The 27332-nt window shown below is 61.4% G+C and overlaps 1 protein-coding gene and 2 long non-coding RNA genes across 7 annotated transcripts; all 3 read left to right on the forward strand.

Moving 5' to 3' along the window:
• The first annotated feature begins 3323 nt into the window (after nt 1–3323).
• Nucleotides 3324–4623, forward strand: LOC113844887 (uncharacterized). 2 transcript variants are annotated; one of them, XR_011812287.1, is made up of 3 exons: nt 3324–3602; nt 3860–3977; nt 4228–4623. It is a non-coding gene; the product is annotated as an uncharacterized lncRNA (long non-coding RNA). The 2 variants fall into 2 exon arrangements; XR_003499845.3 differs by lacking the exon at nt 3324–3602 and adding an exon at nt 3632–3758.
• A 2061-nt stretch (nt 4624–6684) lies between these two features.
• Nucleotides 6685–19580, forward strand: KIAA0513 (KIAA0513 ortholog). 4 transcript variants are annotated; one of them, XM_072043796.1, is made up of 13 exons: nt 6685–6966; nt 11416–11854; nt 12226–12325; nt 12589–12662; nt 12762–12832; nt 12937–13144; nt 13428–13468; nt 13760–13838; nt 14095–14172; nt 15122–15151; nt 17104–17184; nt 17452–17546; nt 17644–19580. In XM_072043796.1, the coding sequence occupies exons 2-13, from the start codon at nt 11526–11528 to the stop codon at nt 17691–17693; spliced, it is 1236 nt and encodes a 411-aa protein (XP_071899897.1). In that variant the 5' UTR covers nt 6685–6966; nt 11416–11525; the 3' UTR covers nt 17694–19580. The 4 variants fall into 4 exon arrangements, with proteins under 4 accessions (XP_071899897.1, XP_071899898.1, XP_038041470.2 ...); XM_072043797.1 differs by lacking the exon at nt 6685–6966 and adding an exon at nt 7364–7506; XM_038185542.2 differs by lacking the exon at nt 6685–6966 and adding an exon at nt 8917–9148.
• Nucleotides 19581–21175: 1595 nt separating this feature from the next.
• Nucleotides 21176–26036, forward strand: LOC113844830 (uncharacterized). The gene is made up of 2 exons (XR_005268929.2): nt 21176–25040; nt 25203–26036. It is a non-coding gene; the product is annotated as an uncharacterized lncRNA (long non-coding RNA).
• The last annotated feature ends 1296 nt before the right edge of the window (nt 26037–27332 follow it).

Genomic DNA, 27332 nt, shown 5'->3' on the forward strand with positions numbered 1-27332 from the left:
CCTGACCTCCCTGCTCCTTCAGGAATCGGCTGGAACAGAGAATTTTATCCTGTGTTGCTCATAAAGATTTGAATTTTCTCCCCCCCAGCCCTTTCCCTGCTGGGAGAGGGGGGCACCCTCTGCCCTGCCTCGGGACAGACCCCCGGGGGCTGCTGGAGGCCCCACAAAGGGTTTGGGGAAAGGAGGAGGAACCAGCCCCGCGTTTCTCCTTGCTCCCAGGGCTGCTGTCTCCTGGCTGCAGGCCTGCAGAGGCACCAAAATGGGGAAAATTCGGCTGCCCAAACTCTGCTCTCCGCCTCGCACCCTGCTGCCGGGAGGAGGATGAGTAATTTGGGGCGGCTCTGCCCGCCCAGCTTCCCAGCAGGGCTTTGGGTTTGTGTGTTTATTTTATTTTTTTTTCCCCCCTCCTCATCCTAACGCGAAAGGTTAATTAGTGGCAAGCTCTACACGGCTAATTAAAGCCAGACGAGATCTTTCTTTGGCTCCTCGGAGCTGTCAGCCTTTTCCTCGCGCGCTGCCGTCCCCGCTGACGCAGCGTGCGCTAATTAACTCCTGTGCCAGACCCGGGTAATTGGGCTGCCCTTGGGGTAGGGCACTGAACACCACAGCCTGACCCCCCCCTCTGTCCCCCAAAGCCCCCCCATGCTCCGTGGGGGCTCCACGCGTGGGCTGGGGGCGCAGCAGGAGCCGGGTGGGGGGGGGGGCGCAGCGCTGTGCGCCCACCAGGGGACGCCCTAAGACCGGGTCGGTGCTGCGGGGACCCCGGACTCAGCACCTTAGGACTCAGCACCTCCAGGACCTGGCCCTTTTGGGACCCGAAAACCCCAAGATTTGGCACCCCAGGAGATGAACGCCCCTGGAAATGGGTGCCTGGGAGCGGGCACCCCTGGAGTGGGCAACCCTGGAGCTGGCACCCCCAAACCTGGCACCTCCGCACCCCCTGGGACACAAACACCCCCTGGGAACACATCCTGCTACCTGGCATCCCAAAACCCAGCATCCCAAGACCCAAGCACCCCCAAAACCTGAGCACCCCGAGTCTGGCACCCCATGGCATGAGCACCCCTGGCTCCAGCCACCCCACCGCACGGCCACCTCTGGCACTCGGGACCCCCGGCGCATCCCCAGGATGCTTTGACCCCCAGGGACCCCCAGCTTCCACGCCTGGAGGATGCCCGGCCACAGCTCGGGGTGGAGGAGGACGGTGCTTTCACGGCTCCCAAAACCACTGGGAAGGCTTGAGAGGGGCGATGAGTTGCTGATATCCCCGGGAGCGCAGTGCGAGGGCAAACGGAGCGCAGGCGGTGAAGGTCAGGGAGGTGGATGGAGTCTGCTGCCGCCAGCATCAGCTCTCTCTAAATTATTTAATAAGCGGCTCGCCTGCCAGCCTGATGTGTTTCCTTCCCCGCAGCCCCAGCAAGGCAGGGAGGGGACGTGCCTGCTTCTTGCTCCACCACCCTGTGCTCTGTCCCGCTCTCCAGCCCGCCGGTTGCAGTGGTCCTGGGTGGTCCCTGGTGCAAACTGGGGGAGACTGGAGTGGAAATCTTGTTGTAAAATGCTCTAAATTTATACTTGAAGTCACCTCAGCCCTCATGTCTCACCTCTCTGCAGCGTTTTTCTCAGTGCTGGCTTCTCCACAGGGCTTTTTTGCCTTTTCTCACCCCTTATCCCTCACCTCCAGGAATGGGAATTAATCCAGGATGTTCCCCCTGCAGCCACGGTGCCTGGTTTGACCCCATTGATCCCACCTCGTTCCCCTAACACCTGAGCCATCCCTTTCCCAGTGACCTCATTACCTGCTCCTGTGCGTTCAGCCCACCCCGGCTCCCCGCACATTAGGGGGTGGTTTGGCACCAGGTGCCCCCCCCGTCCCCAAATCCTGCTGGGGGAAGGAGCCCCCGTGATCTCCTGCTGTACCAGCAGGGCTGGCGCTGCCTGGCTCAGCCCCTGGCTGCAGCTGCTAATTAAAAACAAACGAGGAGGGGACGGATGGCAAGCGATGCACTCCATCGCTGCGCCCGAGCCACTTGATTTAAGAGCGCTGCGACTCGCTCGGATGAGTAATGTGGAAATTAAATTTTCTGCGCCTCTGGGAGGGAGAGATCTTGGCCACGATTCCTGCTCCTTCCAGAGCACCTCGCTCGCTGCCTTGAGGTGCTGGAAATGGGAAATGCAGCCCCGCGGGGACCCTTCCCTAACGCGTTTATTTCATCCACGGCCACATCTTGGATCGAGCTGGTTCACCGGGAGGGGGGGGGAGAAGGTGCCAAATTGGCCCGCGCCCCGCTTGGTTCCTGACACCAGGGCAGCTGGAGGCAATCAGCGAGCGGGGGGAGCCTTTTCAGCCTTTTCCTCTCCAAAACAAGCAGCTACAGCAGCGAGAGGGGGGAAATTGGCTGGGAGCAGGCAGCCAGCTCGGAGCCAGGCGGCGAGGCTGTGCCGTGCAGTTGTACAGCTCCGGCTCCTGCTTTGTTTTCTCTAATTGCACAGCCAGGCCTCCAGGGCACAGCCTGTTTCCAGCCGTGCCTTGGGACAAAGCCTGGTGCTGCGGGGCTGGGACTGGGACGTGCTGACCCAGGAACAGCGGGGAGGGCGTCCTTGGAAGGGGGACCCGGCTGGTTCGGGTTTTGCTGGGTGCCCAGCGAGCTGGTGCAGAGCCCCTGGGCAACCCCAGCTCCTTTTGCATCTGCTGCCTCGCCTGGGGCACTGAGGTGGAATTATAGGGTCAGGCTTTGCCTGCCAGGCTCTAATCTCCCCCATATGAGGGAAGGAAGGCGCAGGGATCGTTCTGCAGGGGTGCACGCCGAGCGGCTTCACCACCCTCAATTACAGATCCCGCGGTTCTGCGGGGTGCAATGACCAAAAAACCTCCTTTTTGGTGCATTCAGTGCTCGGGTTTGGGCACTGCAGCTGACGAGCTCTGGGAAGGGGACGTGAGGGGGGACAGTGGGGCTGCAGCTGGTGCCCCCTGTCCCAGGGAGGTGTCACAGATGTGCTGGCAGCAGGACCCCGCCGCACGGGGCTGTCGCCAGCACCCGGCCAGAGCAGCTGTGGCTTTCCCCAGCCAAATCCCCGTGTCCTTGGGGGACAGAGGAGCCACCATCAGCCAGCTCTGCACCCCCACGGTGCTGCAGACCCCGCGCTGCCTTTTTGCAGGTGCCCTTTGGGTGCCTCTGAGGGTCCCCAGGGATGCCAAGGCACCTCCCCAAATTGGCACCGGGGGCACGGCAGCTCCCTGCCATGGCCAGCCCCTGCTCGCAGCTTCCCCCAGCCCATGATGGGGTCGGACGAGAGGATTTCAGAGCTCCCTTTTGACCTCTGAAGTGATCATGATTCTGTGATGCCCTTTGATGGATGCATTTCGCCCTCCTGGTTCAGTGCCCGCTGCCAATTTCCCCGCTCCTCCAGCTGGAGACGTGCGCAGGGCCAGCAGCTGTAACCAAATCTGCAGCTTTAACCAAAACGATCTTGGGTTTTACCAAAAATTCGCTGTGAGTTTGGCAGCCGGGGAGGACCCTGCTCCATGGGCTCTGGCCACCTTCCAAACGCCAAGACAGGGCAAGGGCAAGGGACGATAGAGGGGCCGAAAACAGCACCCGAAGGTGAGAGGAGGGGAACAAAGCCTGTCCTGAAGCCCTGCAGTAGCCTTGAGGCTGCTGACGTGCTGATAAGCAGGTGTTGTTTGCCTGCGCTCTGGAGCAAGCCCATTTTATCTCTTCCTTGTTCCAGCTGGGGAGAAAACGCCCGGCAGTTTTGCTGTAATCCGGCATGGGCCCGCCAGGCCTGTTTTTTTTTTTTTTTTTAAATTATTTATTAATTTATTTTCTTATATATATATTTTTTTTCTTTATTCCTGCAGCACCTGGAGACCCCTGGGAGGTGCCAGCAGGATCAATCCCAGCTGGGACCGGAGCCCCCCACCCCTCTCCCCAAACCCCTCCCAGGAGCAGTGGTGGCTCCGTGCAGGACCAGCCGAGGTGAGAGGTGTAAAATCGGGGCGTGGGCGCTGAGAAAACCTGGCTGGCACCCACCCCAAGCCACTTGTGCTGAAGGAGCCAGATTCCAAGCTGATTTCAGCTGTTTTATTAGCAGGGCGATAGCAGCTGTGAGTTCAGGGGCCTCGGCCACTCGCAGGGTGTTTTTTTAATTTTATTTTTTTATTTTTTTATTATTTTTTATTTTTTGCCTTTCCATAACTAACTGTAGATCCCCTTCTTTTATTGCCAGTGCCCTGTAGTGCTGCTGACGGCACCAGACCCTCAGCAGCTCCTCTGGAACGACATTAAACTTACACCAAATCGCGTCGTGCGCTACAGTGTGGATGCTCGGCTGCGTTTTCCTCTCCTAACCATGGAGGCAGTGGGAATTGCAGCACCATTAATTCCTCCCCCTGCCTCCCGTGAATATCCACAGGCTCTCCCCTCGCCCTGTGCAGCGGGTCGGAGGCTGCTGCAGCCCCGTCCCCTTTTTGTAGGGGCTCGGTGCTCGCGGCGAGGCTGGGAACGAGCCGGAGCAGCCTGCGACCAGGCTCTCAGGGTGGGAAACTGCTGCTGAGCGGGCAATGAAGGTTATTAAATGTCAGGGAGAAATAAAGCCGCCTTTTTTATTATTCTCCTCCCCCCCGAAATGGTTTGGAAGCGCTTTGTGCTGCAGCGGGAGATGAGGACCGGGGCACGGCACGGCGATGAGGGACCCACAGCAGAGCCGTGGGGGTGCTGGGGCATCACCTCTGGGGGTGGTGGGGGGAAAGCAGCACCGTGGGGTCTGGCCACGGCCCAGGGACCTGCAAAGAGAGGGTGACGTGGTCGTGGTGCCCTCCAAGCGGGCAGCTGGCTCGGGGATGTGCCTGGGAGCTGCTGGAGGTCACCTCCTTGGTGGCACAGGGCTGGCACCCGGCGTTGGCACCTCCTCGGTGGCACAAGGATGGTTCCTGGTGGTGGCATCTCCTCGGTGGTGGCACAGGGCTGGTTCCTGGTGTCACCTCCTCGGTGGCACAGGGCTGGCTCCTGGCGTTATCGGGGCGCAGGGGTTCTGGGGATGGCACACAGCCCTTTGGGGAGCTCCCGGCCATGGCGCACGGTGCCTTGCGTCGGGGCTGGCACCCGTGGAGATGGAAAAGCACCGGTAGGGGCTTCATCACCAGCTCACCTGGATTGTTTTCTGCTTTAACAGCGTAGCTTTAATTCCTCGTTGTGGCCATAAATGCTTGCAAACCCGTCCCTGGGATGGGATGGCTTCATCCGCCCCAGGAGCGAGCTGAGTGCACGGGGCATTGCTTTTTGCCACCACGCAGGGATTAAAGGTAAAAAGCAACCCCCTGGAGCAGCCCTGGGGTCTCACCCATCCTACCTTGTGCTGGGAGGGAACACGGGGTGCCAGCCTGTGCCCTATAGGGTGAGAGCGGGTGCAGGATGATGAAAATGGGCATAATTAAAGTGTTTTGGATCTGCTAGCCTTGCTGCTCGCTCTACCACCTGCAGCGTTTGCCCCCCTGTGCCACCACCTCGTTGCCTTCTTGCAAACACCTCCTTTTGCAGCAAGGATCACGACGTTTGGGATTTCCTCCTGGGTGCGGGGACAGTCACTTGGTCACCCCCTGGTTTTTGGGTGACACGGAGCTGCCCTGGGTGCCTGCAGGGCGTCTTTGGAGCCTGCTGTGCCCCCTCCAGGGTGACTGTGGCACCGGAGGCGCTCTCCCTGTGCTTTAACAGATGGCTCCAGCACCAGTCGTTGCCTCCAAAGGCTGTGCTCATGAATTCCTTGCTGGGCTGTTGCCCGCCGTGTGGCTGAGCTCTGCACAAACAGCCCCGCTGCTGCTGGCTGCTGGCACGGGAACAGGGCTGAGACCCACCAAAGGGCTTCAGGAGCGCACCGCCGAGGTGGCTCTGGGGGCACCATGCAAAATGATGTTGGTTTGCATCAATTTGGTGAATGTGAAAGAATCGTCACCCCCAAAAGCTGGATACGGGGCTCAAAAGGTGGCTGCTGTCCCTGTCCCCGTCCCCGTCATCGCCGAGGGCTGCAGGAGCTCGAGGCAAAGCCGCCCTCCTTGGCTCCTGGAGTTAATTTGATTGCTGCTCTCTCTTCTTGGTTGTAGTGCTCATGAGTATGGAAGCTCTTAATGCAGAACAATTAGGGATGCAGTTCCCTGTGGATGGAGCAATTTCCTGTTTTGCTTTTTTTTTTTTGTTCTGTATCCAAAACCAGAGGACTGGCTGCATCTTGTGCCGAAGCCAGGGCCTCCTGAGCTCCTCGGAGATGGGAAACGCAGACAAGAAACGAGCACGTTTTCACAGAAACGGCACATCAGAGACCCCACACTCGTGGGCGCTTGCACTCAGAGCACAGCTGAGCTCTGTTTGCTGGGAAATATCAAAGTGTGATAAAAAAAAATAGCCTGTGCATAGCCCTCTCCACCACGCTGCCGGCTTTGAGCCACCTCGGTCACCTTCCCCTCGGTGCTGCAGCTGCCAGCGGTGTCCAGGGGGACACAAAGTGCCCGTGGCGTGCCCAAACACCCCGGGGCTTTGCAGCCAGCTCCCGGGGAGCCTCCCTGCCTCCTGCCCAGCCCCGTGACGCCGCGGCTCGGGGAGCTGAGCTGGCTCTCGCCGCCGCGACCTTTGCGCTCTGCGCTCCCGCGGCTCCCCTGGGTTTGCTCCTCACCGTGCTCCTGCGATTCGTGTTGGAAGTGGCCGGGCTTTACCAACAGCTCTGGCTGCTCTCCCCTGCTGTGGCACGAATTTTGGGTGCCCTGCGGGTGATGGGGAGGCTGCGAGGTGATTGCAACACCTCTGCCCTGCCTCGTGTGCGCCTGGCACGGTGCTGAGCCCTCCCGACGCACGTGGTGCACGAGGGGGTCGGGAGCTGAGAGGGCCCCGGGGGACCTGTGGGGGCTTTTTCCTGCGTAAAGAAGGCAGCGCTGAGGATGGTGCATCTCTGACAGCCCGCTGCTGGTTCCACGTGGAGGTAAGTGGCGATGTGGCCGTGCCCCTTGCAGACACAGATTTCCATCCCCACGGCAGCGGAGCGCAGCGCGCCGAGGCACCTGCATTCCCCCAGCCCTGTGTGAGCAGCAGGAAGCTCCGTGGTGGTGGTGATTCAGCCAGGAATAAGGAAACGAGAGGGATTTCCCAAGCGCTGTGCAAACAGGGGCGTTCAGCAGGGCAGGGCCCGGCTCTCGGCCACCAGCAGAGATTGGATTAGGAGGGATTTGCAGAGGGCCAGCCTGGCAGGATGGCTCGCTTGGGCGTTTAGCAGCCAGCTCACAACTGTGTGGGGCGTTTTATGGTGTTTGTTGGGTTTTGTGGGGCTGGGTTTGTAGGGCTGTGTGGTGACAGCCCCTCCTGGAGGAGCTCCTGGGCTGGGGACCGAGGGGACGGAGCCGCCGCGGTGCTGCCCGGCCCTGGGAGGGTGCCGAGGGAAAGGGCATGGACGTGTGCGAGGAACCCGGCAGCCTCCTCGCCCTGCAAATCCGAAGCAAATCCCTTCACCCATGAAATCTTGAAGGTGAGCTGGAAGCGGGGCTCGGACGGCCGCGTAGTGCTGTGGGATTTTCTCCGCGCACACTAATTTCATGCCACGTGCTTCTATCCCGCTGGATATGGGCACGGCCACGGTTAAGGGGCTGCCCCTCTTCTATGGGGCTCGGCTCACAGCTTGGGGTCAGCCCTGGCCCCGTGGTGTTTGCCTGCAGGGCTGGATTTGGGTTTTTTTGTGCAGCCCTCTGGCAGCACGGATGCTGTCGGTGCCAGCTCGCTGCGCTCCTCCCTGCGCTTCCTCCGGCCCCAATGTTCCCTTGCAGCAGGATTTTGCATCACATCCTGCCCCGAAACCTCGGCTCCTTTCCGGAGCTGTCGCCACCTTCCCCTGCGCTTTGTGCCATGTCCTCGAGGGTGGCAGCGGGGCTCGCCCAAGGGCCCCTTCCCCGAAATGGAGAGGTCCTTCCCCTCCTCTCCGCTCCTTTCCCTCCTGCTGCCGGAGCCTCGCCGTGCCGTGATGTGCCGGGGAAGGGAAATGGGGCCGTGTTTTTACACGCCGCCTGCAATTTCCGAAGGCAGAGTTAATTATAATCATCGCCCTCAGCGGACCGCTAATTAGCGATGCTCTCGGCTTGCTGCTGAGCTCTGAATTTTGTCCCGGCCCCGTGGTCTCCACCAGGGGGATGATCCTTATTTTGCTGCCCCCCAAAAACAGGGGATGCTTTAATTCATTGCAGGCAGGTGATGGGGTCTCAAAGTGAGGGCTGAGAAGTTTTAGGGTGTGGAAATCCCCCCCCCCTGCAGGGTTTTTCGCATCTCTTTACATTGAAGACCCCCCCGTGCTGTGAGCACCCCAAAATTGCCACCTGGGCACGTAACACCCCACCAGGGACCCCCCTCCCACGGGTCCCACATCACCCGTTCCCTGTCCCCCACCCCTCACCGGGGATTTCCCCCCCCCGGTGCTCGGGGCAGACGCCAGGAGGGGTTGGGGGGAGCGGGGCTGGGTCACTGAGCGTGGGCAGGGGCAGGCAGGGGGGGACCCCAACCCCACAGGGCTCCAGCCTCATCCCACCTCAAGCTGCTTTTCCCCTGGTTCCTCCCCTTTTCCTTTTCTCCCCCTGCCTCCAATTTTTATATTTAGCATTTAGGCAGCTCGCAGCCCTCAGGGGGGGGCTTGAAAAACAGGGGGGGCGCTCAAAAAACAGCTGAAGGGGATGGAAAGGGTTGGGAAATCCCTCCTTGATGGGGAGGATTTTATATTTATACGCTCCATATTTTGGATAGCTGCGTGTCTGGAGAAGCTGGGGGGGGGGCGAGCAGCGTGGGGGGGTCCTGTTTGTAGGGTGCCCACCCCAAGGCACGGGGAGGGGGCTGGGGCGGCTGTGGGGGAGCCGTGAACCGTGGCGAAATTGCACAAAGGGCTCTTCCTTCCCTCCTTCCTTCCTTCCTTGCTTCCTTCCTCTTCCTCCCAGCCGGCGCCGCAGCAGCCGCTGCGCTGTGTGCGTGCCTGTGTGGGCAGCCGGGGGGGGGGAGAGAATGGGGACGGGGACGGGGATGGGGACAGGGACAGGGCATGCGTGAGCCCCTCGGGCCCCGCATCGTGCCCAAGGTGCCCACCACGCAGATGCTGCTCGCCCCGGGCGATGTGACGCTGCTCCTGGGCGCAGGTAAAGCGATTATTTTTGGGGGGGGGATACGAGCTGGGGTGGGGGCAGCTCTGCTGAGACCCCCTGCGAGGACAGGCCTCGGTGGGGTGATGTGACGAGGGTTTAATCCATCCTGGTCCCCCGTCGTATGCTGGGTGAAGGGCTGGAAATGGGGGTTGTGAGGTGGATGGCTCCGTTTTGGGGTGGATGGCTCCGTTTTGGGGCTCCCTGGGGTGTGTGTGCATGAGGGGGGGGGATGTCCTGGGTGCCCTTTTTATGGGGTAAAAGCTGTGCCGTGCTGAGTTAGAGCTGGAGCCGCTGCTGGGCACAAAAAGCTGCTTTAGGTGCAAGGCTGGGCTGCTCAGGAGACATTTAATTCTCCCCCGAAGCATCAAAGCCCCGGGGAGCTGCCGCCTGGTGCCCGGAGGCAGCGGGGCGAGCGGGGATTTTGGGGTTCCTGGGGCATTTTGGGGTCCCAGGCTGAGCGAGGGGGTTTTGGGGAGCGAGGCACAAAAAGGGAGCCCAGCAAAGGGGCTGGGCAAGGAGCAGGAGCCCAGCCAGTGGGGCAAGGACACGGCAGGATTAAACCCCGATAACACAGCCCCTGTCCTTGCTGCTGGCACGGGGAGCCGAGCTCGGGGCGGGGGAGTTTGGGCTCCTGCGAGTCCCAGGTTTGTTTCAGCGAGGAGGGGGCTGCGCCTGGAAATATCCCCGGGGCCACTTTGGGAGGAGGCCCCCCGGATTTGGGGCATTTTGCGGTTTGCTTGGGGCCACGGGGGGGTGAGCGGGGCTGAGCAGGACCGACCAGTTCCCAGGAGGAAACAGGACGTTCCCTTACAGCACCAGGAGCGAAGCTTTTTGGCCACGGTGTCTTTGCGCAGCCCAGCCGGGACACCCGGCTGCAGGACACCCAGTTTTGGGACACCCTAATGCAGGACACCCCCCTGGGATGCCCCATTTTGGCTTCCAGCTGGGCTTGGGGTGTGCTGCGGGGGGTATTTGGGACCGGTGCAGGTCCCCGATGGGCTGCAGCGTGGAAAAGTGCCAGGGCTGAGCAGTGCCAAAAAAATTTCCTCCTGTCTTTCCCCTTCCCCCCGGTGCGGGGTGCAGATGGGCTGGGGGTCCCCAGCGGCTTCCCGAGCTCCCTCATTGAGCTTTTGGGAGCAGAGGGACCCCAGGAACGCGATAATTAATAATAATAATAAAAAAAAAAACAGGAACAGGATAATTCCTGAGGGAAGCACCTCCTTCCAATTCCCCTGCCCCTTGCAGCCGGAGCAGATTAAATGCTCCTGAGCGGCCCCAAGGCCTCTTTTTATCCCTTTTGCTCCCCAAATCAAAGCAGTAATGGCTTTTTAGGAGAGTGAGGCCCCAGGCTGTGTGCAAGCAGTGGTGGGAGCTGGGGTTTTGGTCCCTATTTTGGCTGTTTTCCTCCCAAATCCGTTGCGCAGAGCAGTGGCAGCGCTGCGCAGCGGGCACGGGGCGGCCTTTGGGCACCTTTGGGCTCCTGGAGCTCTTCTGGGGGGCTGGGAGAAGCAGGACGGGAGGAGACGTCTTTGGGGACAAAACAAGGCTCTGGACGACCTCTCGAGGAGGTCTCGGCTCCATCCGTGCAGAAAGGACGTTGCAGATGCCCCGGGAGGCCAGGCTGGGGGTGGATGGATGAGGCAGGCAAGCGGCCAGCTGGGTTTTTTTTGGCAACGCAGCCTCCTGCCCGCTCTGCTGCCCCGGGAGGACGATGCTGCCGCTGGTTTGCTGCCTGCAGCAGTGTCCTTGCAGCTCCTCCTGGGTCCTGGGGCACGGGGACACCGGTGCCAACGTCAGGGAGGGTTGGAGAGCAGGGATTTGGGTTCTCCTGGCCCCGGGGGCTGGTAGCAGAGGCTGTGGCCAGCATCCCCTCGCCCCAAAGGGGCCGCGGAGAGGAGGGTGCTTCTCCAGGGATGAGGCTCCGGGGGTGATGACGAGCGTGTTTGCTGCCTGCTGGCTTGTGCCGGCCCAGTTTCCCCCATCAAGCCGCGAGATGTCACGTCCCAGAGGCTCACGTTGCCTCTTTTCTGGGCTAAAGGATGAAAAACCCTCTTGAAGGGTGCGGGGAGCACGTGAGCACCACGGGGGCTTTGCCATTTCTGTGGGATGGGGAGCAGCCCCCTCTGGCCACCCGGGGTGCCCCTGTCCTGTCCCTTACAGCTGCTGCTGGGCACCCTGGGGACCTGGGGGCTCCTCTCCCTCCTCCACGGTGGTGGTTTCTGGGGTCGTCCCCTCACTCTGGTCCTTCCCATGTCCCTCAGATGCCCTGCGGTAACCCGTCCCCATCAGCGATGGCCTCCACACCCCGGTGAGGAACAAGAGGACGAGCACCCAGCCGATCCCCTGATCACCACCACCCCCCGAGACAGCCATGGAGGCCCCCCTGGACGTGCCCGTAGGGAACCTCATCGACTTCGACACCGAAACGCCCGCCCGTGCCCCCTCGGAGCCTTCTCCCGGGGATGTCCCCAGCGGCAACGGGCACGTGGGGGACGTGGCCGGGGAGGAGAGCGATGCCACCGAGTCCGCGGACAGCGACAACGAGGCGGGCGGCTCGCCAACGCGCTGGGGCGGCCGCCGCCGCTCGTCCTCCGCCGAGTCCTTCTCCTCCAGCCAGAGCACCGAGTCGGCCAGGGACGAGGCGACGGCTGAGCGCCGGGATTTCATGCGGCACTACGTGGAGAAAATCTTCTCCGGGGGGTGAGGGAGAAGGGGAACAGCCCCCCCGGGGGCTCCTCGCCGCGGCTCGGCGCACAGCGAGCGTGCGGAGCAGCAGGGGTGCTTGGCTCAGCTCGGGGGCTGAGCGGCTGTCTCTGCTGCTCAGCTTCTCCTCTGGCTGTTGTCATTTTTTTCTTCTCCTTCCCCCCTTTTGGCGTGCCTCCTGCCTGGGGGGGAGAAAAGAGCAGCGTGAGCGGGAGGATGGCAAAAAGGATGCGCCCCGTGCCGGCCCCTTGTGTCGGGACGGTGCCAAAAGGGTGCTGGGCGGGAGCTGAGCCATCACCCTGCCGTGTGGGGGTGCCAGGCATGCCCTCAGCTCTGATGGCTTTTATTTCCCCTTTTTCCCGTTTCAGGGAGGATCTGGACCAGGAGGAGAAGGCCAGGTTTGGGGAGCTGTGCAGCGGCGAGGACGGGAAGGGCAGGGAATGGTTCGCGAGATACGTCAGCGCCCAGGTAAGGGGGCAGGGGAGCAGCGCGTGCCGGGGGGCTTGGGCAGAAAGCCGAGTCCTGGGGGATCTGTCGGGGCCCTGGAGCTGTGTTTTTGGAGGGCAGGGACTTGGGGAAAGAGAGGACTTTCAGTGCAGAGTGAATAAATGCTCCCACACAAACCAAAGCCGAGGTGCACACCGCGGTGTCTGAGCTTTCCCACCTCCCCGCGCCGGGATTTGGGGGGCTGAAGCCGCCCGTGCCAAACCCAACCCCGCTTGTGCCCGCAGCGCTGCAACTCCAAGTGCGTGTCGGAGCAGACCTTCTATCGCCTCATGCAGTCTTTCGCCCTCGTGCTCTTTGAGTAAGTCCCGGGGGGGTTTCGGCTTCGTTGTCATCCCCTCCCCGAGATCAGAGCCACCCGGTGCCATCGCTGGGTGTCCTCCTCAAATCTCCGCTCCAGGTGCCACCAGATGGACGACTTCAGCCCCGCCAAGAACCTGATGACCATGTGCTTCACCTACTTCTACATCGGTGAGGGGCACCCACGGGTGCCAAGTGCTTCGGGTGCGGGTGCCGAGCCTGCTGCCCCCTCTTTGGAGGTGGAGGCTGAGCCCCTGGTGGTGTTGCCCCCCCAGGGAAGAGCCACGCGTTGCCCCTGGAGGCCAAGGAGAAGCCCACGGGCAGCATCGACTCCTACCTGAGGTCGGCCAACAGCTGGCTGGCCGAGAAGAAGGACATCGCCGAGAGGCTGCTGAAAAACACCTCAGCCAGGACGGAGAACGTCAAGGGCTTCTTCGGGGGCCTGGAGACCAAGCTGAAGGGGCCCGCGGCCAGAAAAAGCCAGTGGGTACCCCCGGGGCGGGCAGGGGGCCCGGGGAGGTGGAGGGACACCCAAAGTTGGGGTTGTAGTGGCCACGGGGAGGGGGTTTGGGGCATGGTGCCGTGGGTTTTTACGCTGCACACTGGGTACCTGGTGGTTTGGGAGCCCCGCGTCCTCACGGGGATGGGGGTAGGTGGGTTCAGGGGGTGGTGGCACCGCTTTTGGGGTCTCCTGCGTGGCCGGGGTGCGGGGCTCTGCTCCTCTGGCTCCTTTTCTCGGGGGCTGACGCTGGTTTCTGTGCCGCAGCGAGGCTGAGGACAGGCCGAAGGAGAGGCTGAAGAAGACGGGTGAGTGGAGGCAGAGCTGCGGGACGGTGACAGCACCCCCGGAGCGAGGGCTGGAAGCTGTGGGGTGGGCAGGGGACGGAGCTGTCTGTCCCAGAGTGTCCCCAAAGGGGCTCCAAAGTGCCCCAGCACCCTCCTGGGACAGCCGTGCCCCGGATCAGAGCTAACTCCTGCCCCCAAAATGCATCCAAGGGCTCCCAAACCGTGCCATTTGGCACCGAGGGGGGGACACGCGGGGTTTTATGGCGTGGTGGGGCAGTGGGTGCCACCCGGTGTGACTGCCTGTCCCCACAGTTTCCGTGCAGAGCCCGGAGGAGGAGAAGAAAGGGGAGAAGATCTACCTGTACATGCACCTCAAGCAGCAGCCCATCTGGTAAAAATGGGGCCAGCTGGCTCGTGCCCGCCTTTGCCCGTTTGCCCGCGGGATGGGCAGCGCGGGGTTTTCCCCCAAAACGGGGCCAAATTCGCCGGATTCGTTTCATCACCTCCCAGCCCTTGGGATGGGATGGGGATGGGGATGGGGATGGGATGGGATGGGATGGGATGGGATGGGATGGGATGGGATGGGATGGGGGGAATTTAGGGGGAGGTGTGGGGTGGCCCCACTGATGCCTCGTCCCTCCCCGCAGGCACAACCTGCGCTTCTGGAACGCCGCCTTCTTTGACGCCGTGCACTGCGAGCGCAGGAAGCGCTCCCCCACCACCAGGTAGGACCCTCCCCCCCCAAAAAAAAACTAAGGATGGGGATGGGGAGGTTTTCCAGCTCGTTTTGCATCCTTTTTCCCCAAAGGAAGGCTTGGATAGCCCAGGAGGGGTTCAGCCTGCTGCGGCTCGTCCTGCCAGCAGCTCCTGTGCCAGGGGAGGGGACGCCCTGGTCCCCACAGTGTCCCCGGGGGGGCCGTGCAGGGGGCAGGCGTGGAGCACCCAGAGTTTTGGCAGCCCCTTTCCAAGCAGTGAAGGCAGCCCAGGGAGCAGCCAGCCCTCCTGCCCCCAGCCCCGACCACGACAACCCCTCGGGATGCTCGGCCGGCTCCATCTCTCTCCTCTTTTTTTTTTTTGCTTTCCTTCCCCAAACCGACCAGAAAAAAAAAAAAAAAAAAAAAAAAAAGAAGCTGTCGAGCAGCCGGGACCACATTTGCTTCGATTAAGCCCCAAATTAGCAGCAGCAAATGTTTCTTTCTCAATTAATCCCAGGGCTGAGCCTGGTGAAGGAAGGAGCTTTGGGAGAGCTCCCTGGGGAGCTCCGAGCACCTCGGGGGGGCTGAGAGGTGGTGGCAGCCCCCTGGAGAGGGGAACCGAGGCCATGTGGGGAAATGGGGCTGGGGGTTGAGCCCCCAGGGGGCTGGCACCCTGCAGGCTGGGTTCGAGGTGCCAGGTTTGGTGTCTGGCCACGGCAAGGGGCCGCGGGGCGCTCGGCGGTGCCTTGGTGACCGTGTCCTGCCCTGCAGGAGGTTTCTCCCCTGGGGAGGGAGGGCAGGGGCCGGGGTGGGAGGGAAGGCGACAGCACTAAACTCCTTTTTTTCTCTCTTTTTCCCCTCCCTCCGCCTCTAACCCCCTCTCTCCGTCTCTTCTTCTCCCCCTTTGCCCTGCGCCCGTCTCTCTTGCATGACCCGTAACACGCGACTTTTCTTGGCCCCGTTTCTGCTTCTGCTCCAGAGGGGACGCTGGGGAGGAAGAGGAGAAGAGGTGCGTGCCCGCCCGCATTTCTTCCTCGCTTTGCCTTCGCCCCAAACCCCCTCCCCAGCCTGGCTGCTTTCTCCTGAACGCTGCTTTTTGGGAAGAAACCCGGCCCCATGCGAGCTGTGCCACCGCAGCCGGGGACCCCCTGCTGCTGCTGGGGACCCCGGGGAGCTGCCACGGGAAGGGGGCTGTGTCCCGGGCAGGTTTGGGGCACGAAATGGGGAAAATCATCCCCCTGTGTGGGGAAATCTGCCCTCGCTGCAGAGGAGGCTGCGCGGTGCCATCAGGAGCACGGCCTCCGGGGTGCAAAGCTCAGATCAGAGCCGGGCGCTGGGTGCTGGGATCGGGGTGCCTGCAGCGGCTGATCCCAAAGCGAAGGGCTCCGGGCCATGGCAGCAGCAGGAGGGTGAGGGCAGGGGGTTGGCCACGTGCCGAAGGCGTGCGCAGGAGCTGGGTGGCTCCGAATTTGCTTGGATGAAGCCTGGGGAGCCGCGGTGCCGCTGGGGGCGAGCGAGGCTGAGCCCTGCCAGCCCGGTGGGTGCGAGCCCAGGGCACATCCCGGGGGGCTCCTGGGCAGGAGCTGGCAGGGGGCAACCCCTGAGGGGGCTGAGAGGCTTCCCTGGGCCAGCACAGAAAAAAAAAAAAAAAAAAAAAAAAAACAGAAAAAAAAATTTCAGACCTGCTTTTTCTGCGAGCGGGCCAGTGAGATCTGTGAAGTTTCACTGCCAGATCTCAAAGCCCCTCAATCTGATTCTTCTGCTTTCTTTTCAGCCTCCAGAGCTGAATTTGATTTATTTTTATTTTTTTATTTTCTATTGTTAGCTTTATCTCGGAGAAACTACTTAAAAAAATTCCTTTAAAACATCCCCAAAAGTCCCGATGCACAGCTCAGCCCCTGTGACCAAAGGCTCGGCTCAGCAGCTTTCCGAGGCCGGGGTTGGGCTGGCTTTGGTGGCAGGCTCCCCTCTGGGTGAATTTCTCATCCTTTTCCAGTTTCAGCAACAAAATTTTGCTCGATCTCCCCTATCCCTCTCCCAGGGGCCGTTCCCACCTGGCAGCACCTCGGTCCCGCTCGGCGTGCGCTCCTGCTCGGTCCGCTCCTGCTCTCCTCCTCCTCCTCCTCCTCCTCCTCCTCTTCCTCCACATTTATATATTTCTTCTGTCCCTGTTTCTCCTTGCCTTTCCTCTTTTCCCTGCCTGTCCCCTCACCTGATGTCTCGGGGGGGGGGCTGGCTTCCCCCTGGAGCTGGGCTTTCCCCAGGGCGCATGCACTGCGCTGTGCCGGCACCGCCTGAGCCCCGCCGCGGTGCCCCTGCTGCCCTGCTCAGCATGATTTTCTGCCCCAGAGCCCCCCCAGCGGGACCCCCGTCCTTTCAAACCCCCCTTTTCTTTAAGGAGATGATGCTCCGGGTGCGTTTGCCGGGGGGCGCGGCAGAGCTGGGGCACCCTCGAGGATTTGGGGCTGTGCTGTGATTTGGGGACCTGGCTTCAGCTGCTGAGCGGGGATGGGATGGGGACAGGTACGAGGGGTACAAAAACCCTCCTGCAGCACTGCAGAGGGGTGGGGGGGTTTGGGGAGCAGCTTTTTGGGGCGCTCTGGGAGCTGGAAACCCCACGGCACCGGGGGGAGAGGTGCTGCAGGGGGGGCTGCTCCAGCATTTTGGCCCCATGCTCACCCTCCCATCCCAAAATGAAGGCACCACAAGCGCGACGCGAGCTCGGTGCTGGAGTGGCCGTGCTATTTCCTAGCTGAAGAGGACCTCGTCCCCGGGTACCTCTTTTTTTGCCCCAAAATTAACAGGTTGGGTGGAGGCGTGCGCACCTGAGCCTACCCAGCACGGGGCGCGCTCCGGCAGCCAGCGGGCCCGGAGGTGTCCCCGTGCCCTTGGTGACATGGAGAGGGGGATGCAGGGGATTTGGGGGGGGACGGTGGTGCCAAAGGGGCTCGTTCCTTGCAGGGAGAAGTGGTGCCACATGACGCAGGAGGAGCGGGACGACAGCCTGCGCTTCAACGAGAACATCACCTTCGGGCAGCTGGGGTGAGCGGGGCGCGGGGACAGCACCGTGGGTCCTTGCCAAGGGTGGTGGGACACTGTCCCCCCCCTGGGGACATCCTGTGTGGTGGGGAAATGCGCAGAGCATCCTCGGTGCTCCTTGCTGGGACCTTTGCTCCTGCCCTTTGCGTTGTTGCGCGCCCGAGCATCATCATCCGGCAGCCGGGGAGGAAGAGGAGGGTGGCGGGGAGGGAGGGATGGAGGAAGGGCAGCCTGGCCCTGCCCTCGCCGAGCATCTCCGCCCTTCCTCAGCACCTTCATCCACAACATGCTGGCGTTCGGCCTCAACAAGAAGCTCTGCAGCAACTTCCTCAAGAAGCAGGCGACGATCGGCAACTTGGACGAAGGTAGGGGTGGGATTTAGGAGGGAGGGGGGGGACACCCCTCTGGCCTCGCTGGGACGCTCCGGCACCACCCCAGCTCCTCTTCCCTTCTCCTCCCCAGAGCAATACAAGCTGCTGAGCGACCACATCGAGCAGATGGCCACCGAGTAGCCGCCCGGCCGGCACGGCACAGCGGCAGCGAGACGGCGGCCGGAGCAGTTGGGGAGAAAAAGGGGCCCCGAATAAATCTGGGCTGCTCGGGGGTCGCGCGCGTGCTCACAGAGCTGCCCCCCACCTGCATGACCACCCGCCAACCCTTAGAGCTGCGCCGTGGGCAGCCCGTAGAAGTAGGAGCCCAAACAGCCCCCGTCCCTCGCCGGAGCCTCCCGCGTCTGTTTTCGGAGCAGGCGGACCCAGAAGCGGGGTTTTTGTCGGGTAAAAACAAGCGGACAAAGGGAGAAACAAACAGACAAAACCTAAAAAAAAAAAAATAATAATACAAGAGAGAAAGCAAGATGAAAAAGGAAGCAGCTGCTGCAGCCCCCCTGTGCCCAGGGACTTTATTGCTGAGTCCTCAGCACCCTCCAAAACGCTGCTTGGGGGCTTCAGTGCTCGTAGCAGTGGGGTCTGGAGCAAAATGTTGTGGGGTGAGGAGCTGCTGAATGCGTTTGCTGCTCGGTGCCTTCATGAGGCTGGTGTGGACGGTGGAAAATCCGGAGGATGCGAGCCTCCTGCATCCCCCCGCAGCGAGGCACCAGGTTGGCAGCACCTGGTTCCAGGGGGCTGTTAAAGGAATTAGGGGTTTTGGGGCACTTGAGGGGCTTTTTGTCCAGGGATTTGGGGTGCGGGACACTGCAGGAGGGGCTGCTCGGGGTGGGCAGGAGGTCGCGCTGCGCTGCGCAGCGGGGTGGCACTGGTGGCTTCCCTCGCTGTGTAAGGTTCCCTGGGAGATGTGGGGAAACTTTTCTCTTGGGAAAACCACCCTACAATCTCTATATGGCCCTGTGCATGGAGAGAAACCAGCATTTGTGCCACACCATCAGCCTCCACCCGCAGGACACCAGCCATGGCCTCAGGCACGAGCGCAGGGCGAGGGGGCAGCGGTGCTCGGGGCCAGGCTGTTTGGGGGGGCACAAGCAGCAGCTGGGGGGTTCCCTGTAGGGTTTTTCCGCACAGATTTTCTGTGATTGCTTTTCCCTTCACCCCACACCCTGCTGTGACCTCCAGCACCGGGGCAGCCGAGGGCTTGTGGTGTTTCCTTGAGGGCTGAGCCAACAGCCCCGCACCGGCTGCGCCTCCCCTGACCCTTTCCCTTCCCCATCACACCCGGAATAGCCTTTGGGATCGCCGCACCCCAAAGAGCCCTGTCCATACACGTCTCCTGCTCTGCTCCGCTGACTGCAGCTGCCTGGTATGCAGCCCGGCAGGTTCTGCCCAGCGCCTCCTTGGCACGGCTGCTGTGGGCAGTTCGGGGACGCGGCCACAGCGCCGCTTCGCTCCGGGCATCCTGAGCTTGGGCTCACCCCAAAACTGCCCTCAAACATTGGGGTCCCACAGGAATGGGTTTCAAGGGGCTGCTGGAGTAGGTTTCCCCGTGCTGTGTCCCGTAGGAGCAGGGTTTTTCCCCGTAGCTCTGTGTCTCCAGTGGCATTTCCTTGCTCTCACCGGGGCGCAGCGAGGGGGCTGCGGTTTGATTTTCCCTGCTGGGATTTTGGAGCTTTGGCACCCGTAATTATGGGGCTGGGCTCTGCTCCGTGCTGGGTCTGAGGCAGGATCAGTCCCAGCGCTGCTTTCCCTGGTTTTCTGGCCGTCCCCAGCCCCAGGACCTAGGCAGGGATCCCCAGAAGGGTGTTTGTAGGGTGACCGCTGCCCCGGGGTTTGCACTTTGCGCCTGATGGAGAGGAGAGGTGGGGGCGCGTCTCCACTCGGGTCTCCCCTCAGTCCCGCTGTGTTTATTTTTTTTTTTCCGATGTAAAAAAAAGTTCAGCAGTGAAAAATATATTATTTGCATGTGTATTTTTCTAATAAATAAATAAATAAATGAGATATTCTCCCCCCCCCCCCCCGCCCCCAAGACCATAAACCTGTCGAGACCCCCTCGCTCCTGGGTGCCTGCAGGCTCTGGGTTTATTGATTTACCCGAGACATTTCAAGGCTGGGGGTGGAGTGGGGTGACGTCCTTAAACCCATCCCAACTGGTATGGTGTGAAAAATAATGGGGTGAGAGGGAAACTGGGGTAAATTGCCCCAAATTGTCCTTGCTCAGCCCTGAGCTTTAATCCTCCGGCTCCTCTCCCCACCGCCTGCGCACCCGCATGGTCCCGGCTGCCTTCCCCAGCTCGGCTTCTCCCTTTTGGTGACCCGAAAGGTCATTTTCTCATTTTTTAATAGAGAAAAACTGACTCACCTTTTCGGGCACCGTCAGCGTTCGCCCTGCAGCCAGCTCGGCACGCGGAGGAGATTGGATTTTTATTTCCTTCTCCCCCTCGCGCTCAATCTCTGCCAGTCACCGCTGATCTGGCGCAGGAGCTGGGATCCTGCTGGGGCCCCGGGGCGTTTGATTTCGCTGTATTTAAAAATCAATTACTCTGTATTATCTTATTAAAGGGAAAAAAAGAAGATCCCTTTGATTAACGAGCTGGGGCACCCTCCGGCCTGAGCTAGGAGCCCCCGTCCCCTCGGGTCTCCGTAGGGCCACGCTGCCCTTTTCCAGCCTTTTATTTGGGGTTTTCCTTGGAAAAGCCGAGGCCGTGGCGTGGCCCGTGACAGCTTTATCGCATCCCTATTAAAGCAGTTAAAAATCCTTCTATGAGAACACTGCCTGGGAGTTTTAACTCCTCGTAACAGAGGGGATTCGAGGTGGGGGTGGCTGTAAAAGCACCCCCAAGCTGGCTGGATTTATGGTTGTTAAATCCCCCTTTTCCCACCCCTCGCAGCCCTTCCAGCCGGGCTTTGCGCCGCAGCCCCAGGAGCTGAGGGAGGGGACCCCCTTCTTCCCATAGCCCCCCCCCCCGGGATTTACGGAGCCCCCTTTTGGCTCCGAGGGGTCTCGGGGATGCTGCTGCCCCCCCCCCCAGCTGCGGGGTGCCCGGTTTCGGAGCCCCACCAAGTGTCTGCGGGGGGGAACTGCAGCGCGCAGGGCGCCCCGGTGCCGGGTGCTGGGGGCAAGCAGAGGGGTGGAAACACCCCCAGCACCCCAAAAAATCCCTGGGGGGCACGTCCCCGTCTGCTCTCACACGGGGGAAAGCCGCAGAGGTGGGCGCAGAGCAGGTGGGGCTCCATGGGGGCCCCATCCAGAGGCAGGGACCCTGCGGTGGCTGTGCCCCGGGGGGGTCCCTTTGCTTCCCCAGGCTGGGGGTCCTCGTAGAGCCCTACAAGGAAGGCACCTCCATGAGTTTGGGCCTCTCGTCCCATGGGAAGTGCCTAAGGACCCGTGGCAGACCCGTGTCCCATCACAGATTTAGGCTCCGAGGGACGCACCCCCCCACTCAAGCATTTGATTTTATCCTTCTCAAAGGGTTCGCAGCCGAAACGGGAAGATTCCCGTCGAGGCAGATGACTTTTTATTGTCGTGTATGATAATATTATTATTTTTTATTATTATTTCTCCCTCCCCTGCCCGTTTTACAGCAGCACAGGGACGCAGCTGGGAAGCATCGCAGCTCCTGCTTGGGGGGGGGGCTCTCGCTCCTCTCTCCCACCCCACTGTGTCTGGGCAAGATCACTGCAGCTCCTTGGCAAACTCATTTTCACCGTGCCCATCTCCCCTGGCTTCCCAAAATCTGCTGAGATCAGCCGTGAGCAGTCCCTGGGCTCAGCCCAAAGCATCCCTCTGGGAGGTTTTTTGTTTTTTTTTCTGGGAAGCTCTCTCCAAACCCCAAAACCTGAGGGCACGTCCCAGCTGGGAGCACAGGTGGAGAGCTCCAGGTGGCTTTTCCCTTGTAAATAGGGCAGGGCTCTGCTCCCTCTGCTGCTAGCCAGGATCCCCAGGGGGCATTTTTATCAGCTTTTTCTACATCTCCCCAATGAAACTGGGCATTTTCTGCTGTGACCATGAGAGAGAGAAGCCCCAGGGAGCTGGGGCCTCTTGTGTCACCTCCACACCAGGATGTTTTCTCCTTCCTTTGGCTAAACGCAAGCAAACAGCTCCCGGTCCTCCTCCTGCCCAGGGCTGGGTGCTCGAGGAGCCCTGCAGATACACCCAGGGCTGTGGCACAGGCAGAAAAGGGATGGCCACGGGGCTGGCAGCCAGCAAAGCCTCTCCTTCACCGAAGGGAGGCAAAATTGTGCAGCTTTCCTGGGCTGGCCTAGCCCCAGCATGCTGACGGGGCTGTTTGTGCTCTTCTTTTATGATCCACAGGGCACGAGGGAACTCGAGAGGATCCGGATCCTGGCGCAGGCAAGGACGAGGATGCTCAGCTGTGCTAGCAGGGAAGTGAGCTTCCCAAGATGACACCGTGTTCTTTTTTTTTGGTTTCTTTCTTTTTTTATTATTATTTTTTCCCTGCCTGCTGGCGGCGACAGGATATAAAAGGATCCTGAGCACCGCGTGCCTGGCGCGAGTGCGCAGGGCGAGATGTTCGACGTGCTGGATAAATGAGCAGGAGGGAGGTGTCGGCCACGGGGGGGCCCTGGGTTGTGTTTGTACAAGCAGAGCTGCCAAATGTCCCCGTCCCCAGCTCTGCAGGGATGCCTGCACCATCCTGACCCCAGGGGCATGGTTAATCCCCCAGCTGGGGCAGCCTCGTGGCTGATGGAGAGGATGGAGAGCCGGGGGGGTGCTCCTGGGTTGCACCCTGAGGCTTGGCCCCCGCCTCCCCTTCATTTCGTGGGGATGCTGAGCCCTGCTCCGCACATCTCCCAGGCTGTGCTCGTTGCCCAACCAGCCCGGAGATGTTCCATAAAGGGCTTCACCTCCCGGCTCTGACTCAGACATCAAGCGCAAATATCGTGCGGCTCCCCCCGTGACACGCAGCTGAAGCTTGTGCTGTGTTTTTCTGGCCGCTTTCTCGCGGTCGCTCGGCTGGAAAGCTCGCTCAGGCAGCAGCAGCAGAGCATTTAAGCAGAGCGCCGTGGCTTTTCCTGCCCGGCCCTTTGCAGCTGCCAGGGAAAACCAGAAGTTCCTGCCCTTTGCTGCTCCAAAGCTCTCATTTCCCGCAGGGGGGTGGAACACCCGCAGCTCATCCTCCGGCACAAAAAGCCCCCGCTTTATGGGCACGGCACGGCACGTGTCCCCCTGCGGCACACCCGGCTGCGTTGGGGACAGGCTGTCCCAGCCTCCTGCTGGCTCTGGTGGCACCCGCAGCCTGCGGGGACAGCTTGTGCCAGCGAGGACAGAAAGCGTTCTGCGACGCGCTTCGCTCTTGCAGCGCGCGCGCGTGACTGCGAAACCTTCCCCCCCCTGCTGCCAAATTCATCCTGAGGTTTGCGGCTCTGAAAGCCAACGCGTCTCTTTCTTCTTTTTAATTGCTATAATTTGTCCGGCTCATGGCGAGGCTCGGCTTTGAGCCCCCCCCACCCGGTGGGTTTATTTTGGGTTTTGTGCCGCACGGAGAGCAAGAAGCGCCACGGACCCGCGTGGGGCTCATTTCGGAGTTGTTCCTGTGCCCCCCGTGGGACTCCTCTGGTGAATAAAGCTGTGTGGGATCAGAGGCAAAAAACCACAGCCTGGGAAATTTCTGCAGAGGAGGGAAGGGGGGAGATTGCTGCTAGCAGGCGAGCAGCGGGGCTGATTGCTCCTCTCGTGCTGGGGCTCATTAACGGGGGGCTGGATGGAGGGCAGAGCGCGGTGCACACAGAAGGCTTTGGGGCAGGGGCTGCTGCCCCCTGCCCGGGGAGGATGTTTGGGGCCGTTGGGGTGCTTGTCTGGGGCTCCTGCCTGGCCCCAGCATCCTCCCGTGGCAGCCAGGCCCTGGGATGCTTTTCTCCCTCTCCTGGAAGAGGCTGGAATCTGAAGTGCGCAGGGCAGGAAAAGCTGAAGGCTGATCCTCAGCTGGGAGCAGAGGGCACGAAGCAGCACGGATCCTGGGATGGGGATGGGATGGGGCTGGGGCTGTGGTGGGACACGTCCCCCATCCCCTTCTGCTGCAAGCAATGCCCCAGCCCAGGGGGACCTCCTGGGACCTGCCCCATGTCCCGGCTCCACACACCCTTCCCGGGGTGCCCAGGGGTCCCCACAGGTCTCCAACCCTGGGGACCCCCTCCAGAACCCCTCGGTTCTTTCTGTGGCATCTCTCAGCTCTGTGTGTACATCCCCACTGTCCCCGGGGTCCTGCCAGCAATCCCCCCCCCCCCCAGGTGGCCTTGTTTTTGCTCGGCGAAGGCGGATGGGAGCCACCATCTTCCGAGCGCCGAGCGTTTTTAATCTCCTGCTCCCGCTCCGTGCAATTAACTCGATTCCCTCCCCTCGTTTCCTGCAGAGGTTTAATTAAAATGCATTGTTCGCCTCGCCAATTATTTGCTCTGTCCCCCGGATAACCTCTGTGCAGCGGCTGGGTTGCTGGTGGTTTTTTTTTTGTTTTTATTTTTTTTTTCCACCCCCCCCCCCCCCTTGTTGCCAGCCAGGTTTCTCCCCTCTCCCCCTTGCAGCCTTTACCTGCCCGGGTGCTGAGCACCCCCTGGGCGCTGAGAGGGGGGGCGAGGAGCAGCGTGCCCCCGAGCAGCTGAAACAACAAGCCCTTGTTGACTTTCCTTTGAGCTCCCCGGCCCTCGGCAGCTGCTGCTCCAGCAGGTGATAATTGAAACCGGGCGCCGACCTGGATGGCGGCAGGGCTGCAGATTTCGCTCGGATTTCGTCCCCTTGGCGGTGGAAAAAAGGCACCGAGGCTCCACGTGGGGGCAAGAGGACACAGGGGGGGTGTTGGGGGCTGTGCCCCCTTTAGCTCCGAGCCCAAAATGTGGCTGGATTGGGACCCGCAGGGTGCAGCCCCCCGAGGTGCCGCGAGGTCACCGAGGGAAGGCGAATTATTTCCTGGAGCCCTGTGTTTCGGGGAAGGGGTGCTCAGCATCCTAAAAATAGCGGGGCTGAAACTCTGAGATATTCCTGGCCACGCAGTGCTTGAATCTCCAGGCTGAATCTCCGAGCTGTTCCTGGCCACGCCGTGTTTGAAGCGGGGCCAAGGCAGCTGCTGCCGGGCGTCCCCCCGGCACGGCGCGCAGGTGGCCTCGGCGCTGGGACCGCAGCCGAGGTTTCGAGGTTTGGGTGAATTTCCTCCTGCTCCCTGTCCCCCCTGGGGGGCTTCCAGAGCTGGGGGGCACCCGGAGCTGCCGCAGGGTGAAATCCCAGGGGATGGGGTTTGCTGCATCCCGGCAGCACCGGGGTCCTCCCCAGCCGGGATGGGTGCGCGCACCCCTCAGCCCACACCAGCTCCCTGCGCCGTGTTTTATTTCTTGGCATCACCTCCAGGTGTGAGGTTAACGGGGCAAATTCACGCTGTGGAAATCCGTCTGTCTGTCTGTCTGTCTGCCACCTGTGATCCTAAATCTGTGCTGCTGCTGTGCAGATTGCAGCCCTTTGGGGTTTGTCCTTGCGCTCTCCCCAGAACCCCCCTCTTCTATTCACTTTATTTTCTCCGAAATGATTTTACCCAGAGGGGACTCGGCTGGTCCTGCTCCAGCCTGGTCCCCGCGGGGCGTTTCTCACGTGTTTCCGAGCGTGTTTCTTGTTTTGTTTTTTTCCAGGCTGGAGCCCCACGCGCCCGGTTGTTCCCGCAGCTGTGTGTGCGCCTCGTAATTGGGAGCTGTCGGCCGCGCGCCTCTCCCGTGCAGAGCAGAGGCCTGGACGCAGCGGGCAGGGATTGAGCCGCGATCGCTGCCGCCGGGGTGAGAATTTGACTGAAAATTTCATTTTTTCCCCCGCAAAGCGAGGAAGCAGGATCCCGGGAACGTGGCCACGAGGCCACCGTGACCTGGTCTCGCAGGGGCCAGGAGCGGAGCTGGGGGGCTGCAACCTCCCCCCCGATCCCTGAGCCCCCTCCTGCAGCATCCGAGTGTTTTGGGGGGGCGCACGGGTGGGTGCACAGCAGGAGCCCCCGGTGCTGAGCCCCAAACCCTGTGGAAAGCATTTCCAAGGAGGAGCTGTGCTGCTGGGTGCGCAGAGGGGCTCCGAGGGGCTCCTGGGCCAGCGTGCGGGGCCCTGGCACGGAGCAGGGCCCACGGGCAGCTCCTGATGCTCACCCCAAACCCAGCATCCTAAACCCTAATCCCAACCCTAATCCTAACCCTAACCCCAACCCTTTCCTGGGGAACCTGTGGCAAATCAGGAGCTGCCCATTTTCGGGCTCCATTAGGAACAGGTGGCACTTTTGGGGTGATCCCTGCCCTGTCCCACAGCGGGGTGGGTCAGTGCCCCCATGGGGATGGTTTTCCTGAGCGGCCGCCAAGCCCAGGGAGCCGGCCCACCCCGAGCAGGGGGCGTCTATTTATGGGCTGAAAAAGGAAAAGCGTCCAACTGCCGAAATTGGCAGTGCATCCCCTGACTATAATAAACAGCTTCCCTTCCAAGGTCCCTGGCTATTTTCTCTCTGTTTTGGCTTGGCTAGGAAGATTTATTTTGTTTGCTGCTGGGATTTTTTTTTCCTCTCCTTCCTTCTTTGGAGGCGCTTAAAGAGCACGAGACCCCAGACCCATGCTGGGTTGGCGACCCCGAGTTGGCGGAGGCAGCAGTGCCACCCACTCCTGTTGCATCCCTTAAAATTGGGCGTTTTCAGGTGGATTCAAAGCCCAGCACAGACCTGCGGGACTCAAGGCGCTGCTCAAGGCTCCGAGGACGTGTACATCCAGGGTATTTTATAGGCAATAAATCCCAAACAAACAGGAAAAAAACCACCAGACCTCTGCGAGGGGTGAGCTGGGTGCCGTGGGGGCCCCTGGCCAGGCCACGGGCTGAGCAGCTGCACAAGGCAGGGTGCGATGCCGAGGCCGGGTCAGTGCCCCGGGCTCCTTTGGTGTTTGCATTCCTGCTTCCAAAATAGCTGGGCGAGGAGGAGGGGGGTGGATAAATCCGTACGGGCACTTGTTTTGGAGACCGATTTAGACACAGCCTCACCAAATGGCCTGGAAAGCCCGTGTCCTGCCTGGTCCCCAAAACCCCCGCTTGTTAAATCCCAACGAGCAGCTCAGATATTTGGGAGCGGGGTTGGGTTTTGGGTACAGCCCCAGCACCAGGCTGAAAATCAGACGGGAGCCCCCAAATCCCGTGCGCCCGTGCCCCCGCTTCCCGGCGCTGGCTCTGCGGTGGGGTTCAGGTGCTGGAAGCGGCTCTCCCTCTTTCTGCCTTTGCAAACCCACCCCAAATCCGAGCCTTCCCAGATGTGCTGCCAACGTGGCGAGCCAAGGCCCCCCTCGGGCTGATCTCGCCGGGTTCCCTCCTCCCTTGGCTGCTCTCAGCGTTTATTCCATTTATCTCTGGCCCAGCCGCTGCTGGCGGTGCCAGGGCAATCCATCAACCCCCCCTTCCCTAAGGCACAGCGTGTGCGCCCCCACGGCCAGCTCGGAGCCTGCTGAAGGCATCGATCCCCCTGCTCCAGGGCTGTCTGAGCTGCTGCATCCCCAAATTAATGGGGGCTGGTGGTGTCCTTGGGGGGGGCGGCACCTCCCCATGGCACCCCAGGGCTCCGTGCGTGACCCCAAATGCTCATCTGCAGCCCCAATTTCTGAAAGCTTGAAGAAGTGGGGTGATCCTGGGGGGTGGCTACGCCAGGAGCTCCTAAATGTCTTGGGTTGAGCCCCTCTCCCCTAATACAAGGGGTGCAGCCCCATCCCGACCCCACACAGGAGCCGTGCGCACTGCGGGGAGCAGGATCAGCCCTT

The sequence above is a fragment of the Anas platyrhynchos genome, chromosome 12 (genome assembly GCF_047663525.1).
Source record: "Anas platyrhynchos isolate ZD024472 breed Pekin duck chromosome 12, IASCAAS_PekinDuck_T2T, whole genome shotgun sequence".
Taxonomy (NCBI): Eukaryota; Metazoa; Chordata; class Aves; order Anseriformes; family Anatidae; genus Anas; species Anas platyrhynchos.